Source organism: Vicugna pacos, chromosome 4 (genome assembly GCF_048564905.1).
Source record: "Vicugna pacos chromosome 4, VicPac4, whole genome shotgun sequence".
Classification (NCBI taxonomy): Eukaryota; Metazoa; Chordata; class Mammalia; order Artiodactyla; family Camelidae; genus Vicugna; species Vicugna pacos.
Genome location: NC_132990.1, coordinates 59375066 through 59393335, shown reverse-complemented (window position 1 = coordinate 59393335; position 18270 = coordinate 59375066). Strand labels below are relative to the sequence as shown.

At 41.7% G+C, this 18270-nt stretch overlaps 1 protein-coding gene across 1 annotated transcript in view; it reads left to right on the top strand.

The window, feature by feature from the left end:
* SVEP1 (sushi, von Willebrand factor type A, EGF and pentraxin domain containing 1) overlaps positions 1–18270 on the top strand; it is a 159735-nt gene that overhangs the window by 116476 nt on the left and 24989 nt on the right. Inside the window, exons 31-39 of the mRNA XM_072959895.1 lie at positions 88–261; positions 691–810; positions 2138–2314; positions 2539–2623; positions 3271–3462; positions 4497–4664; positions 10033–10705; positions 12387–15166; positions 17047–17272. Of these exons, the coding sequence (XP_072815996.1) occupies positions 88–261; positions 691–810; positions 2138–2314; positions 2539–2623; positions 3271–3462; positions 4497–4664; positions 10033–10705; positions 12387–15166; positions 17047–17272 (4595 nt within the window). The remainder of the gene's footprint in view (positions 1–87; positions 262–690; positions 811–2137; positions 2315–2538; positions 2624–3270; positions 3463–4496; positions 4665–10032; positions 10706–12386; positions 15167–17046; positions 17273–18270) is intronic.

Below are 18270 nucleotides of genomic sequence, written 5' to 3'. Positions count from 1 at the left end.
GCTTAACTCACAGTTCATATAAATAAAATGTTTGTTGAATATTTTGCTTTTCATGTCATTGTGGTTTTTTTTCCGGTCACATCCTAGGCATTAGCTGCGGGGTGCCACCCTCTCTGGAGAACGGCTTGTATTCAGCCGAGGACTTCCATGCTGGCAGCACGGTGACCTACCAGTGCAACAATGGCTACTATTTGTTGGGTGATTCAAGGATGTTTTGTACGGATAATGGGAGCTGGAATGGCATTTCGCCATCGTGCCTTGGTGAGCTTAATCTTGGCCATTACTGTGTGTGTTGATTCTAACTCTGTGGGAGACAGTCATCCCACATCCCTGAGGCTCTTGTGGCATTCCTTGGTTAATTTCATCTCATCCCAGTAAGCTCTGGGCAAGCCGTAATGACAAAGCAGCTGTCCCTAGAAGTGCCAGACATGTTTGAAATTTTTTTACCAGGCTCAGTATTAAGAATCTCTTTATCCATCTCCTCTCTTCTACTTACCCACCTAGAAACTGGGGAAATGATAGCTTTTATTGTATATATTTATTACCATGTGGTTATGACTATTCTATCTAAATGTTACAAAAATACATCTAGTGGAATGCATTAAGTGCTATGTAGTGATTTAAAAGTGAAAACAAAGTTCTGATACTTAAGAAAAATCCATCGACTTTGCTATTTGTAAACCATTTCAGATGTCGACGAGTGTGCGGTTGGGTCAGATTGCAGTGAGCATGCTTCCTGCCTGAATACAAATGGATCCTACATCTGCTCCTGTGTCCCACCCTACACGGGAGATGGGAAAAGCTGTGCAGGTAATTATGTGGAACTGGGAAGTCCATTTCAATCTTTTAATTCAAGTATGTATTTTAAATGAATGTTATTTAAAAATAAGACAATATTTCCAACTTTCAAGGGGAGATGGAAGAGAAAAACCATCTTTAAAAAGATACGGAAGCAACAATTAAAGGCGCTTTAAACTAGGCATTGTGCTTTTCCTAACTTCCCCATTTCTCAAAAACAAATCTGAGAGTCAGCTTTATCACCAGAATGTTGACAGTGTGTCTACGCAGAAGAAGAATAGAGTGGACTTAGAAATATAAGCAGTGGCCTCTACTGCCTCAGTCGGAGCAGAGAAGATGCTTTATCACATCCTCACCTTCATCACATCCTCGCCTTCATCATATCCTCACCTTCATCACATCCTCGCCTTCATCACATCCTCGCCTTCATCACAGCCTCGCCCTCATCACAGCCTCGCCCTCATCACATCTTAGCTTTTGTCACAGCTTCATCTTCTGTGTGCCCCAACCACACAGGCCATCATTGCACATCTTGCCCTACCACATCTCTCTCTTTTGTGATACCGTTGATAATCCTGGCCCATCTCTCCACCCATCAATGTTTCCCTACATCAGTTGTGACAAAGCAACTACTAGAAAACAATTAGAAATTAAAGAGGAATTCTCAAAATCAGTCTTACAATGCTTTTACTTTTTAGGAGAGCTTCTTTTAAAATTTCTACAGCCACAGTGATCTTCAGAATAGTTGAAATCAATATGTTTTCCCTTTTTGAGAATTTAAGGATTTATTCCCTCCTGTTGTGTAACTCTAGCCCCAAACCTCCCTTTAACTTATTGTCCTTCCTAGAAGTGGTGACTGACTTGAAATTCGCACATAGGAGGGGCTTAGGATCTGTAGGCTGTTTGGAAGGGGAGGCTGGGAACTTCCCCTAAATGTGCTTTGGTCCAGCCTTTACATCAGCTTGAGAGAAAGTCGGTTGCTCTTAAAAAGTGGGCATGAGTTCGGGAGAAGGAGGAGGAGCTAAAGCCCTTCTGAGCCCTGCCCTGGCACCACTTCTGCTTCTCCGTAAACAGCTCCCTTTTCAGCCTGATAAATTTTATTTTTCCTTACTCATTGCTGTTTTAAAATACTGTTTTTAAAATGTCAGTTAAGTCTATCTTCTGGTCTAATTATCTAATGTGTCCCTGGACTTCATGCCTTTCCCTTCAAAAGCTTTTTCTTTTTTCCAAGATTTAACTGGTACCTTAACTGTAGTGGAATTCTTTTGCTCCGAGGCTTTGCATGGCTGTGTGAAAGTCACCTCTTGCCCCACAAAAAAAACCATTTCTCTCTTTCAAGAACCTGTAAAATGTAAGGCTCCAGAAAATCCAGAAAACGGCTACTCTTCCGGGGAGATTTATACAGTGGGTGCCCAAGTCACATTCTCATGTGAAGAAGGACACCAGCTGGTGGGAGTAGCCACAGTGACCTGTTTGGAGTCCGGAGAATGGAGTCATCAGATTCCACACTGTGAAGGTGTGTTTAGTAAATTCCCGCGTGTTTATGGTGTTGGGCAATCCTAGAAATTCAAGGTGGAGAAGTGCCAAGTGTTATGTTGTATCAATAGTCTTTGCATTTGAAGCCCAACATGAGGCTTGTATTTAAACAGGACAGAAAACCTAGAGCTGCCTTGGGGGTTTTAGAGGTTTTTGCACACACTCGCTAAGAAAAGCAATGCCTTTTGGTTTTCCTCCTTTAAGCCGTTTCTTGTGGTGCACCAGTTGTCCCTGAAAATGGCGGCGCTGATGGATCAGCATTTACCTACGGCAGTAAAGTTATCTATAGGTGAGTGCCTAAGCTTAACACTGCCTTGTAGCAGCTGTGGGTGGCGTGTGGGCAGTGATCCAACACTGGGAGAAAAGACAAAGAGTCATCCCAGAGGATGTCTCTGAATTAATATGGAATTAATTGAATCACATGTTGGGGTTTGGATCCAAAGCTTTTTATAACCAAAAATATTCGTTAGTTTGCAGGACCTCTTTCCGTGGCATCCTAGGGACTTATTCTAGAAAGGACCACTCTCAAACCAAGAATCTTTCTGTTTGGGAGGGGAAGGTCATAGCTCAGTGGTAGAGTGTGTGCCTAGCATGCATGACGTTCTGGATTCAGTCCCCAGTACATCCATTTTTTAAAAAAAAAGGGGGGGAAAAAAAGGATTTTGTTTGCAGCTACTAACCCATGACACGAATTGGAGGCAAGCAAATCCTTCAAGCTATCCTTCTCCTGACCACCGAGCAGGGTCCCTGTGGGGAAGATGTGTACTATTCAACGTGGAAAAAGATTTTTTTTTTCAGAGCATTATTTCCGTAGGGGGAAAAAAAGTACTCTAGCAACATGTGTAAATTCTCAATCTTTTGGGAAGTTTGGGCACAGAGAAAATTATGCAAAAATAAAACAAATTATGTTCTGTCATTTTCTTTTACCTTCTTTAGGTGCAATAAAGGATATGCCCTGGAGGGCGATGAAGAGTCATCTTGTCTCGCCAGCGGTTCCTGGAGTCACTCTCCTCCTGTGTGTGAGCTGGTCAAGTGTTCCCGCCCCGAAGACATAAATAATGGCAAATACACTTTGAGCGGGCTTACCTACCTTTCTACTGCATCCTATTCTTGTGAGAGTGGATACAGGTAAAGCCCTAGGCACCAGCCAAGCTTCCAGCAGCACCCTGTTACTCATCATTTACGCAGTAGATTGTGCTTGCATATGATTGGCTGGTTTGAAATACAAGTTTCTAAATGTAAGAGACAGCCTCGATGTGTCTGCGTCGTGAGGCTCAGCCTGTGGTAAATACCCAGGGGAATACTCCGGCTGACTTTGGCTCTGGGGGCTCTAGTTCAGTGCTGTGAGCATTCAGGCGTTAAACGTGAAAGCAGAAAGTGTGTGAGGCTAACACAACACCTGATAAAATGCTCTAGGGTGGATTCTTTTGGTAAACAAAACATTGCATAGGATGTAAAAATCATGTCAAGATAAGGGCCTAATTCTCTCATACTGTTAAGAGATTAGTTTGATTAATGGTGAGTGAGTGAGTGTGTGTGTGTGTGTGTGTGTGTTTTCAAGCAGAAGGGACACTAGAAAGACTCAGGCTATGATCAAAAGCTTGGCCAACAGAGTCTGAAGTGAAACAGATCAGGTAAACTGAAAACAGGATGAGTTGTGAAGGTGGATACACCATGCCACAAGGACGTGAGGCTTTTCAATTCAAAGGGAGACCAGAGGTCGGAGTGATGAGCAGCACTGTTCAGATGCCCAGGCTCGTGGCAAGGACCTTTGCCTTTTGACCTCAGTTTCCCTGACTTCCTGGGTACCGGTCTCCCTTATCGCTGGATCTTGACCAGCCTATTAACCCTCTTCATCCAAGTAATCTGCTAATCACAAGGTTTGGAATGCCCAATACCACCACCAATGAGCACATTAAACCATTCTATTTTGCACCCTAGTCACTGTTAACATTGTTTTAGCTGACCCATGGTTTTAAATAAATCTATAGCCAGCTCGGATTTCCCTGGTTTTTATAGAAAGCAATAAAATAGGAAGAAACTTTATTTTTAAGTATTAAAATTCCTCGTGTTCCCCTATTCTCTCCTCAATCCTTCCCGGTTCATCTCCAGAGCAGTAAATAAATAGCCAATGAAAGCAGTGGTACCCTTCTTTCCTGTAGCTTGCAAGGCCCTTCTGTCATTGAATGCTCAGCCTCAGGCAGCTGGGACAGAGCGCCACCTACCTGCCGTCTGGTCCTCTGTGGGGAGCCGCCGGCCATCAAAGACGCCGTCATTACCGGGAGTAACTTCACCTTTGGGAACACTGTCACTTACACTTGCAAAGAAGGGTAAGTAAACCCTGTGAAGGAAGGGAACACTGGGAGACGATGCTTCCGATGGCAGGTAGGCTCCGCTGAATGATACATTAAATTTCCTGGCAGCCAGAGCCAGAGAGAGCTTTACCCTCTTGTTGTCCAACAGCAAACAGGAGCATATTCCCCTGTGGAAACAATGTTTTCCTGGAATTAGAGTCATTTATCCAATTAGAGCTTGAATATCGGGCATTGGGCAACGCAGTGGAAAATATCTTTATACTTTAATTAAAGATGCAGAAAGCACATTTAAATAGGCATTTGTGTATTCATCCTCTGTAAAACCGAAGACTTTGTCACAATGTAAAGATGTCACGTCTGCATGAAAAAAAGATCATGAAGTTTAGATTTTTACATGTTTAATGATCTCATTTAATTCAGAGACGAAATTTGAAAAACCAGGAAGCAGACTATACAGTGCTTTCACACTCGTCTCATTGTATCCTCACAAGGGGGAAGGTTAGGGTCTCAGGCAGGCAGTGAAGAATTGAGGGGTGAGTAAAGCCCAGATCGTCTAGCTGGCATTTCTTTGCTCATTTTTTTCCCATGCTTCCTCAATAAATGTCCTCACCGGTAATGATTTATAGCTTTCACACTCCAGATTTACCACAGTTGCTTTTCAGACAGTTGGAACGAGTGACAGCAGAGGGGTTGCTCTTTCTAGATTTGTACCTCAGCTGTGTCATTCACCTGCTGTGTGACCTGTGGGAAATAGTATAATCTCTCTGTGCTTCTATAAGTTTATTAATGGTTCATATACTTTATGGGCATCGTGAGGAATAAAATGATATAATGCATGGACTAGCCAGAAAATAATAGCTCAACAAACTTTGCCATTATTATGATGTTTGGACAGACGAGAGGACACAGTTTCTTTAACAGGAAAGTTGAAGTTCATTTCACCCGGATAGACCATCCCACTAATACAGAACCGCCAGCAGGTGGCGACAATATTTTCCTGCAAAAAGCCATTGAGAGAAATAGTTGCATGATCAGAAATCCAAAATCTTAACACCTTCTTAAGTGAAAAAAGAAATCTGTAATATTTAAAATGTCAGTGCAGGAATTAGTTTTTGGTGACCCTATCTCTCCCCTGTGGATAGACTCATTTAAAAATTGCTTCCTAACGAACTATGTAGTACTATTTAAATCAGTTATTTAAATGTTTGTGAAATCTTATCAAATATAAGTGTTCCAAATAACAACCAACTTCTGGGTTTTTTCTGATTAAAAAATAATGTTTTGCCACATATAAAACTAGAAAGTAAAAATATATATTTTTTAATTGCCCAAAGATAAATGTTGGGGATATTTTACTATATCTCCTGCTAGAATGTTATGTTTGCATATACTTTTAAATATTAAAGATCATGCTCTTATTTTTTAAAAATCTCCATTTTTATTCTTTTCTCTACAAATCATTGACTTAAATCATAAGAAGAGTTCTGTGTCTGCCTAGTGTTAAGTCTGTGTATTATACAAAAAGGATTTATTAAAAGAAGCAATAAAGACAATAATGAAAATCACAACAAATTCCTGTGTAAGTAGAGAGTTTTACATTTTTCAAAGGACTTTCCCATGAATTATGTCATGTGCTCCCTTCTACAATGAGGAAGGTGTAGGGTTTAGCAGAAGAAATATTATTCCCACTTTATAGTTAAAACATGGCCCAGAGTTAGGCCGCAGTATTGTACAGATCCCTTCTGCTCTAAGCAAGTACACACTCTGTGGGAGCTTTGTTCTCATTGAAAAGATGGGACCCAAATCTGCCCACCTGAATCAGACAGCTGTTAAAGGGTATGCAGCCATTTTTATAAAAGTGCTTTATATGTGCACACAGTACTATATAAATATGGCTTTGTTAATATTTTCTATCTCGTCATTATTGTTATGTAAAGTGATGTCATTTAATAATGTATGGGGAAACGATCTTAACTATTTAATCAAATTAATAGAAAGTACACGTAGTCACAGATGGCTCCCACCCATGTTTTTTTCCTAAAAGAAAAATATCAATAGCCGTTAGGAGATAGTTTCATTTTCCTGAAAGTAAAACTTTTGGTGAAGGAAGAACATTTTTGCCCCCTTACCAACACTCACTCCTCTTTAGTGTGTTTTGAGGGTGGCTGGACTGGAGACCTTATGTCTTACTCTTTTTTTCTGGGCAAATGTCTAGTGAAACATTTAAATACACAAGAAAGCACAAAACTAATTAAGTAATCTCCAGTTTCTAGAAATGCAGTCACCCTTTTAAGGATGTCACCACTGACTCATTCACCTCCTTCAGTGAAACTCCATCGTCTTTCACATTGGCTGCCACTAAGCCAGGTTTCCCTTTGTGCAGTTTCTCTTTATTATCTATGTACAGGACCTCCTGTTTTATCTTTGTTAAAGATTACCTTGTAAGATTAGAAACATTGAAGTGGCCTCTAAAAACCCTTATCCTTCACCCTCCAGTTATGTGTTGTTTACAACCTGATGGATGTGTGGGTTAAGGACAGAGTTTTGTGGCATTCACGAGATACGAGACACCCAACTAGCTTGCTTCTGTTAACCAGTACTCTTTGGGGCAATATATTTCTGTTTTAGCGACCTTTTGTCTGCTAAAATCTTCTGAGTGTCCTTATCAAAGTAACCGTCAAAAACCATTCCCAGTGAATCTGGGCCTGCCACATCTTCACCTATGAGCCATCACAACCTCACAAACACACAAGATCCCAGTGACCACCTTTTTACCAGATGTTTGTTCTAACCGTGTGTAAATCCCCAGAATTCTCCAGCTGTATCGCGCTCCCATTTCTTTGCTCATGTTACTTTTCTGCCTTGATTCCTTTTCCACTTCTCTCATGACTCCCCTCCTAATCTACTTCTTCTGGGACACAGATGCGTAAGCAAATAAATGCACTGGCATTGCCTTGTGCACTTTGGAAGGGACGCTAGCGTGTAGCATGGCCAAATTGTCCAATGAAGGGCTGAATCTTGATTGAGAGTCACTAAGAATAGCCAAGCTCTTAGGTCAGAGAAGAAGATAGTGCAGATTCTAAGAAATGATGAGTAGTATTGAAAATGCATTCTATAAATTCATTTATTCAAAGTACATTTATTCAGTGGTCATCTTCCATTCCATTAGTCAAGAGCTTTTTGCTGTGATTTTCCATTAGGGAGAAGGAGTTGGTGGAGATTTTCCAGCAGATCAGGGGTCAGAGGCCTAAATAAGAGCTGCCAAATTACAAAACACAGTTTTTGTGTCCTCAAGAGCCTTGGAGGAATAGGGAGGTTTCTGGAAGCAGAAGTTTCTGCCCCAAAGCAGCTAGTCCCATGACATAAAGGAGGCATTTTATCGATGGCACAGTGGACCCTAATAAATCAGAGATGGCTCACGTGATGTCTATAAACTTTCAGCCAATGAAATAAGGCAGCAACATCAAGGGACCCGTGAAAATAATGATGCGTGGTTCAGCATGTGCAAAGGATACAAACTGTGCTATGAAAATATAAAACATCAAGAGCCTTTACACTTGGAACTTCCATCTAGAGCACCTTTTGTATGGGATGGTAGAACCCGGGTGCTCAGATCTGGGGTGATGGATTTTTTTAATAATATAATTATGCTTTTAACATACTGTTTTTGTATACCTTCCCAGATCATTTAAGAGAAAAGCCATTTAAAAATGTATTAGGTTTGGGGTGGGGAGGGTGTAGCTCAAGTGGTAGAGTGCATGCCTCGCATGTCTGAGGTCCTCAGTTCAATCCCAGTACCTCCACTGAAAAACCAAATAAATAAATAAACCTAATTACCTACCCCCTGCCAAAAAAAAAAAAAGGAAAAAAGAAAAAATTTTAAAAATGATGAATTAATTTCAGGTAAATTTCATAATAAACATTTAAAAAAAATTTATTCAGTTCGGATTCTTATACAAAGAACCGAGCTTGCCCACAGCAGGGAATGGCAGCAGGATCCCACTGGAGACTGAGCTCAGCTATTAGGGACAACTGAACATTCGCTTCGACCACTTCCGTCCACAGCATGCTATATGACCAGGGGTAGGGTGGACACACACATCTCTGATGGTGCTCTGTTGTATTTTCCTTGATCTCTCTGTTTCCTGTTGATTCCACAAATCTTGGAAGCAAGGGTGAAGGAATTCCAACCTCTCTGCAGTCGCCGATTCTTTATAAAACTCAAAGGGACCTCAGGAGAGATGCTCGCTATAACTGATGGCTGAGGAATCTTTGCTGAAGTGTGGTCAGATAATTTGCACTCGTGACACTGCCTACAGTTTCCACAGGACAGCCACCAACTGTGATCTAATCCACTTCATTTTAAAAAGAGAGAAAGAGCGAATGACATCATGGGAAAGATAGAAGTATTGGAGTCTCGTAAACCAAATTTAGATCCTCAGCAAATTCCTTAGCCTGTCTGAACCACCATTCACTCATCTGTAAAACGAAGAAATTAGTATTTCTACACAGGGTTAAAGTGGTGCCAAATTTTAGTCCTCTTACCCTTCATTAATATCAAAACGATGGATTGATGGGGTGTTAGACGTTCCTCTAGAATTCCCTGACCTCCTCCTCTTCAGTGAGAAAGTGAGAATGAAAATAAGAATGACTCAAATGTAATTATTCTAAGATGCGTACCCTAGTATTTTACTCCCCATTGTGAGAGCACTTGAGAATAACTGTAAGATTTTTGTAAGTCGTCAGTATCATCATATATGGAGAAATACCTGTGCATAAAGAGAGAGAGAGAGAGAGAGTTATTAAGCAAAATTTATTCGTGCTGGTTGAATAGCAGAGCCACATACAGACACAGTATTTAACGTTCACCACATGGTTAAGGGTTTAGGAAGCATTGGAGACTGAAACTATCGCTGCTTTAAAGTTCATTGATTCTGAGTAAAGCGGGTAGCTCTGAGTCATATGCAGGCCACGTATGGTTCATCCATGGGCTTTTGTTTCAGACTAGTAATAAGATCAAGCAGCTGAAACCATCTGTAGATCGATGAGGTTCCAACTTGGAGGTGAGTCAAATAGGACCAGGGCTTACTCCTTTTTTTTTTATTTTTAAAGAAGAATGTAACAATTTTTAGAGTTTCTTAAATAGCACAAGTCTTAACTCCACTTCCCTCTCTGAACAAGCCCTAGTATTAATATCAAGATGTGTATCTTCAGTGAAGGTTGTTTAATCAAAAGCTCGATATTCAAACAGTAAATGTTGTTTTAAAGAATGAAAGTAAAGTCATTGTTAGAAAGATTAAAAAAAATGGAAACTAGAGTAAGATGCAAACACCTTTGCCCAAGTATTAGGCTTAATTTTTGTTCCTTCTCCCCAATCTCGTAGCTACACCCTTGCTGGTCCGGACACCATTGAGTGCCTGGCCGACGGCAGGTGGAGCGGAAGTAACCAGCAGTGTCTGGCTGTCTCCTGTGACGAGCCCCCCAGCGTGGAGCACGCCTCCCCGGAGACTGCCCATCGGTTATTTGGAGATATTGCTTTCTACTATTGCTCAGATGGTTACAGCCTGGCAGACAACTCCCAGCTCCTCTGCAATGCCCAGGGCAAGTGGGTGCCCCCGGAAGGTCAGGCCATGCCCCGTTGTATCGCTCATTTCTGTGAAAAACCCCCCGCCGTTTCCTATAGCATCTTGGAATCCATGAGCAAAGCGAAATTTGCTGCCGGCTCAGTTGTGAGCTTCAAATGCATGGAAGGTTTCGTACTGAACACCTCAGCCAAGATTGAATGTCTGAGGGGCGGGCAGTGGAACCCTTCCCCCATGTCCATCCAGTGCATCCCCGTGCGCTGTGGCGAGCCACCGAGCATCACGAACGGCTACGCTATCGGATCAAACTACAGCTTTGGAGCCATGGTGGCTTACAGCTGCCACAGGGGCTTCTACATCAAAGGGGAAAAGAAAAGCGCCTGCGAAGCCACAGGACAGTGGAGTAGCCCCATGCCCACCTGCCACCCTGTGTCTTGCAATGACCCACCTAAGATTGACAATGGCTTTCTGGAGGTAAGCAACCGATGAGCAGGTGTCCGTGGCATTCATCACTTACAGGGCCAGCCCATTGTGGCTTATTCAGAAAAGCAGGCACAGTGAACACCCTGATTGTTGAATAGCAGAAGTGGCTACATCTGTAGGTAGTAAATGTTGGAGAGAATTTGATAGAGATTATGAATCCTTTTAATCAATAGCTTTCTGCTTTCTGCTAGCATGTAGGCACATGAAACACTTTGTAGCAATATCTTAACTATGAAGTTAGATTAACAAAATACCCGTTTTAACAAAATATTGTTTTGCTTTATAGAAGTTATTCCAAGTTGGATGTAGCTTTCTTTTAAATAGAAATCAAGGTCTGAATGGAGCCTAGAGAAATCTGTTGTCATGTCTAATTTTTAGACAAAAGATGGGGTAAACCATCCACTCACTAGAAGGCGGTTTTTGCAGTTTTCTTTTAGTGAACATAAAGGTAATTTCGTCAGGACAGAGGGTTCCATCAGCCCTGCTGATGCCCTCCTTTCTCATTCAGATGTGTCTTCTCATTAAGTCTATCAAGAAAACAGCAGCAAGAATCTGTTGCCTCAACTCAAGGACCATTTTAAAGAGACAGTATTCTAATTAAACACTTTTTTTTCAACCCACACATACATAGTGCCTTTTCTCCTTTATATTCTAAAACAGCAGTAAAAGCCTTTTATTTAAGATTTTTACTCCGATGTAGCTTTCCATTGGAAGAGAGTGTGTACTATATGCAGGGAGGCTTTTTTCATTTCTTCATTTATCAAATATTTTGGAGCTCCTACTAGGTGCCAGGTAAGCATGGGAGATCTCGGATTTAATGACACAGATTAGGTCTGTGATGGCATGGTGTTTCCGTGCATGTGAGGTACCCAAGAAATAAGGAAATAAACAAAGCAAATAATTATGTCCAAATGCCAAGAAGTTTACTGCAGCAGGAAAACTAGCTTTTTTACTATTATCACTAACAAAAGAACCATTGTAATCTTTTTAAAGTAACTAACTCATCTTTGTACTGCCTAAAAACGATCCATTTTTATATTATACACTTACATATTTGCCTGTGGTCATGAATATAGAATTCATTGTTTAAAAGATAACATATTGCTTTTTATTTCCCATCCTTATGTGATAGCAGCAACCTTGTTAAAGTATGTTAAGAATGAACGCAAAACTCTAATAGTACTCCTCGGCCCATATCCATGGAAAATCTTTTATTTCCTTTTTTTTTTTAATCTTCTAACGGCAGAAACAAAATTGTATGTGTGTGTATATGTTTCCTTTGCTGTGATTCAAACAACAAATTTTAGCATTGCTTTGGTCAGTGAGATTTTTTTAATTTACCAAGTCATTTATAATTTTTGGTATTTCTCCATTAATTCATCAATCAATTTAGAGACTATCTTTTACTTACTATGGGCTTACCACTGTGGCAAACACTTCTGCCATTGGGAGTACCTAATTTGATCTACTGTCCTGTTCATTTATTTAAAAAAATAGTGTAGCCCTTTTAGGAAAAAGTAGAAGTCCTTGTTTGCTTAGGTCTTAGTTGATTAATTATATCATAGGCATTTTAGTTTAGTTCTTTTTCTTTTTTACTAGGATTCATTGTCTTCTGTTAGTTATATCATCTGATCTACAAATTGTCCTTAATTGTTTTCTCCCTATTATCCAGCACACAACTGGCAGGACCTTTGAGAGCCAAGTGAGATACCGGTGTAACCCAGGCTATAAGTCAGTTGGAAGTCCTGTATTTGTCTGCCAAGCCAATCGCCACTGGCACAGTGAATCCCCTCTGTCGTGCGTCCCTCTCAACTGTGGAAAACCTCCCCCAGTGCAGAATGGCTACATGAAAGGAGAAAACTTTGAAGTAGGGTCCAAGGTCCAGTTTTTCTGTAATGAGGGTTACGAGCTTATTGGCGACAACTCTTGGACATGCCTGAAATCTGGCAAATGGAATAAGAAGCCAAACCAAAAGTGTGTGCCTGCCAAGTGCCCAGAGCCACCCCTCTTGGAGAACCAGCTCGTATTGAAGGAGTTGACCACCGAGGTAGGGGTGGTGACATTTTCCTGTAAAGAGGGGCATGCCCTCCAGGGCCCCTCTGTCCTGAAGTGCTTGCCATCCCAGCAGTGGAATGATTCTTTTCCTGTTTGTAAGATGGTTCTTTGCCTCCCACCTCCCCTAATTGCCTTCGGTGTCCCTGCTCCTTCTTCTGCTCTTCATTTTGGAAGTACCGTCAAGTATGCTTGTGTGGATGGATTTTTCTTGAGAGGAGATCCTACCACCTTCTGCCAAGCGGATGGTACTTGGAGCTCTCCACTGCCAGAATGTGTCCCAGTGGAATGCCCCCAACCCGAGGAAATCGTCAATGGCATCATTGATGTGCAAGGTCTTGCCTATCTCAGCACAGCTCTCTATACCTGCAAGCCAGGCTTTGAGTTAGTAGGAAATACCACCACTCTTTGTGGAGAAAATGGTCACTGGCTTGGAAGAAAACCAACCTGTAAACCCATTGAGTGCCCAAAGCCCAAGGAGATTTTGAATGGCAAATTCTCTTACACAAACCTGTACTACGGGCAAACCGTTACCTACTCTTGTGATCGAGGCTTCAGGCTTGAGGGTCCCAAAGCCTTGACTTGCTTAGAGACTGGTGACTGGGATGTGGATGTCCCATCTTGCAATGCCATCCACTGTGATCCCCCACAACCCATTGAAAACGGTTTCGTAGAAGGCGCAGATTACAGCTTTGGCGCCATGATCATCTACAGCTGCTTCCCTGGGTTCCAGGTGGCTGGTCATGCCATGCAGACCTGTGAGGAGTCGGGGTGGTCGAGCTCCATCCCAACCTGTGTACCCATAGACTGTGGTCTCCCTCCTCACATTGATTTTGGAGACTGTACTAAGGTCAGAGATGGCCAGGGATATTTCAACCCAGAGGAAGACATGATGGAAGTTCCATATCTGACTCCTCACCCTCCTCCTCATCTGGGAGCAGTGGCAAAAACAAAGGGACCTCTTGCTGCACATTCAGCCAAATTTCTGTACAACACCATGGTTTCATACACCTGTAATCCAGGATATGAACTTTTGGGGAACCCTACCCTGATCTGCCAGGAAGATGGCACTTGGAACGGCAGTGCGCCATCCTGCATTTCAATTGAATGTGACCTGCCTGTTGCTCCTGAAAACGGCCTTTTGCATTTTACAGAGACTACCATGGGCAGTGCTGTGCAATACAGCTGCAAACCTGGACACACTCTGGTGGGCGCTGACATAAGACTGTGTCTGCAGAACAGAGAGTGGAGTGACACTTCCCCACACTGTGAGGCTGTGTCATGCCCCAAACCAGATCCCATTATGAATGGCTCCGTCAAAGGAAGCAACTACACGTACCTGAGCGTGTTGTCCTATGAGTGTCATCCTGGGTATGTGTTGAATGGCACTGAGAGGAGAACTTGCCAAGAAAATAGAAGTTGGGATGGGAAGGAGCCACTCTGTGTTCCTGTGGACTGTGGTTCACCTCCGGTTTCAGCCAATGGCCAGGTTAAAGGAGATGAGTATACGTTCCAAAAAGAGGTTAAGTACACTTGCAACGTAGGGTTCTTACTGGAGGGAGCCAGCAGTCGTGTTTGTCTTGCTGATGGACATTGGAGTGGAGCCACTCCCACCTGTGTGCCTGTGAGATGTGCGCCCCCGCCACAGGTGGCAAATGGGGTGATGGATGGCCTGGACTATGGCTTCGGGAAGGAGGTGGTGTTCCACTGTCAGGAGGGCTATGTGTTGCATGGCGCCCCCAAACTCATCTGTCAGGCTGATGGTAACTGGAATACCCAGGCACCTCTCTGTAAACCAATCAACTGTGGCCCTTCTGAAGATCTCGCCCATGGCTTCCCTAATGGTTTTTCCTTTTATCATGGGGGGCATATACAGTATCAGTGCTTTCCCGGCTATAAGCTCCATGGAAGTCCTTCAAGAAGGTGTCTCTCCAACGGTTCCTGGAGTGGCAGTCCACCTTCCTGCCTGCCTTGTAAGTGTTCCACACCAGAAGTTCAAAATGGAGCTGTCAATGGGACAGAGTTTGGTTGTGGAAAGGCAGCCCGGGTTCAGTGCTTCAAAGGCTTCAAGCTCCTGGGACTTTCTGAAATCACCTGCGAAGCCAATGGCCAGTGGAGCTCTGGCTTCCCACGCTGTGAACACGCTTCTTGTGGTTCTCCGCCAACGATACCAAATGCATTCGTCAGTGAGAGTGACTCTTTGGAGGAGAATGGGATAACTTACAACTGCAGGCCTGGGTATGTCATACAGGGCAGTTCAGATCTGCTTTGTACAGAGAAAGGGACGTGGAGCCAGCCTTATCCGGTCTGTGCACCCCTGTCCTGCGGACCCCCACCGTCTGTCTCCAATGCAGTGGCAACCGGAGAGGCACACACCTATGAAAGTCAAGTGAAACTCAGGTAAGACCATGGCTCAGGGTCTCCCAGGGGCCGATCCAAAGTTGGGCTAACTGGGGAGAAAACACCATCTCTGGACTGCCCTTCAAAAACTGCAGCTCTTAACACTTGGCTTTATTCTGCCATAATTGTATAGAAGTTCAATTGATTTTTACATTTTCTGATTGTAGTTTCTAATATCATTATCATAATGATCATGTTCTGTTGAGCTTCATGAAGCAGCAAGATCCTCTAGCTAGCTTTGATAGCTCTTAAATCGCAGGCTCTTTTTTAAACATTATGCAGATAAATTCTTTGGTATCACCTTATGATTATATTCATATATGCAGATGGTGGGGAAATAAGGCAAAAGCTGAAGAATTGAGGTCAAAGCACAGAATTCCATTGATCGATATAAATAGGGAGATACTGTTAAGGGCACTTCCAATCTGTGCTGTCTGAACAAACTAAGCATTTAATGCACAAATAGTGATTTTTTTTTTTTGCTGGAGAGCTCCCCTATCTAGGATGTAGTATTCCATGAGATAACATGGAATGAATTCGTAAATTAGATTTTTATTGGAATGAATGCCTGCAATGTGCAAATATGTCTCAACTCTTTAAATCAACTTAGATTTTATTGACATCTCTGAAGGAATTATGGATTATCTGTCACATATTGGCTTCTTAGCTTTTATTAGTAACTCAGGACTTTTTTTTAAGCTTGTCTGTTGTAGACATTTTAGTCCTACCTTCATTTTCTCTTAATTACAGTAAGACGCAGAGCCAGGGGAGGATTGTCAATGATATGAAAGCTAAAGAATAGTGGATTATGCACCAAGAAGAAAAGCAGAAATGATTCCTTGCTTTTGAAATGCATTTCCAATTTTCTGTTTGGATGCTGGTGTGTCAGATATCTTGAGAAATCACAGTATCACCCCCTTCCCAAGGCTCCCCTTTTTGTTATTCCTTGTGGGTTGATGAATCGTCAGATCTTCGCTGATTAGTAGAGCTCATTCCAAGTTTGCAAAACCTGTGACTCCTACCTGGCCTGGTAATGTGTGCAATTTAAAAAACATATCCACCCAATAAATGTTAATTAATTAAACGGTGTAATTAACAAATCAGCATAGCATAGCAGTAAAGCGTGGACTCTAGGAGATTCCCTACGTAGGCATCTCAGCTCTGCCGCTTCCAGGGGAAGCTACTTCATCTCTCTGGTGTCAGTTTCATCATCTGCAAAATGGGAATAAAGATAATAATCACACCTATTCATAGGGTTGATGTGAGAATTAAATGAGTGAATATTTGTAGAGTAATTAGAACGGCAACTGGAATTTAATAAGTGCCCTATAAACATTTGCTGAAGGAATAAAGGCAAATTTTAAAAATCATAGAGGGTTTTGAGCCAGACTGACTGGAGTTTGAACCCAATACCACTATTACATGATGTCTACTTAAACAGAATCAGAAGAAGTTCCCTGTGTAAAGGACTTAGAACGGTACACAGTACAAAGTAGATTCCAAATAAATACTGTTATATTCTTACTAGTACCTGAGTCTAGTTTGGACTTTGCCTCGAATTTCTTGAACTGTTTGATATTTTCAGAATAAAAATAGGTTTAATAATGATATGATCCACAGCAAAGGTAAATCATGTCAACAACATTTAAAACGGCCTTAGACTTGGCTAATTCTTAATGTGGATAAATAGGGGTTGATCTGGTTATCATTGTTACATTGGTGTTTTTACATGGCAATTCCATCCCCCTGACACTTAAATCAGTTTTAATATATCACATAAAATGTCTGCTAAGCTTTATAACAGCTTCTTAAATCCAAGGGTAAGTCACCAACTGTACTGCACTCCCTTTAAAGAGCTCATTTTTGCTCTTCCATTGCAGGTGTCTGGAAGGCTATGTGATGGATACAGATACGGATACATTCACCTGTCAGAAAGATGGCCGTTGGTTCCCTGAGACAATCTCCTGCAGTCCCAAAAAATGTCCTCTACCAGCAAACGTCACACGTATCCTTGTTCGTGGGGATGATTTCAGTGTGAATAAGCAAGTTTCTGTGTCATGTGCAGAAGGGTATACCTATGAGGGAGTTAACATATCAACGTGTCAGGTAAGATTCTCCCTCTTAATTAGAACGTTCAAGTGTAACTCCTTTGTATATATTATACTATACGTGTGTGTGTGTGTATAGATATGTAAGTGTATATTTTACTATATGAGTGTGTTTGGATGTATATGTAAGTGTATGTTATACTATATATGTATATGTAGACATATATATACATATGTGTGTGTATATATACGTGTATGTATATATGTATATATATGTTGGGATAGATACCTATGTAGATGTGGACATTTCCACACAAGCAGTATCTTGCTGTCCTGAAAAGAGAAAAATGCTCAACTTTCCAATCATGTCAAAGAATTTGAGAAGTTTTCTGGTAGGAATATTATAAACTATATCTTTCTTTCCAGTATTCTCATTTGTAAAAATTAGAAAGTGCCAACAGTAGGTGAAAGGCATCAAAGGTAGATAAAACGTTCACCTATCTATAACAAGCTACTCATGACAAATTAACCATGTGTATGGTCTACGCATAGACAGTCTTATGAGTAGAAATGAATGCTGATTGTTACCAGCTATACTTCCAGTTTTAGTAAGAAGAGCAGAGGTAGCAGAAACGTAAATTGGAGTCAGATCCTTACTACTTGTGTGACTTTAAGAAAGTTTACTTAAAATTTCTGAGCTTCAGTTTCCTTAATTGAAAAAAAAATGTATATAATAATGCTGTCTTGTCTGGTTGGTGTGAGAAACTAGCAAGACAATGAGGGAAAGCGCCTAGGTCAGCGCCGTGGATGTCAGACCTCCCTAGCCCATCGCCTTCTCCTAGATTCCATAAGATGCACCAGAGAGAGAAAAACAAAATGCATTAGTGATATGCTCTTCTTGTGCTGGAGTTGGGAGTAAGGGGATTTGAAAGGGAACGAATGCTGCGTGGTACAGAAACGACTTTTAAACATTCCTTTGAGCTCCATCTCAGATATTTATAAACTCTGTGACTTCATGTTCCTCCACCTTGTTTTCTTTATTTGTAAATCTGAAAT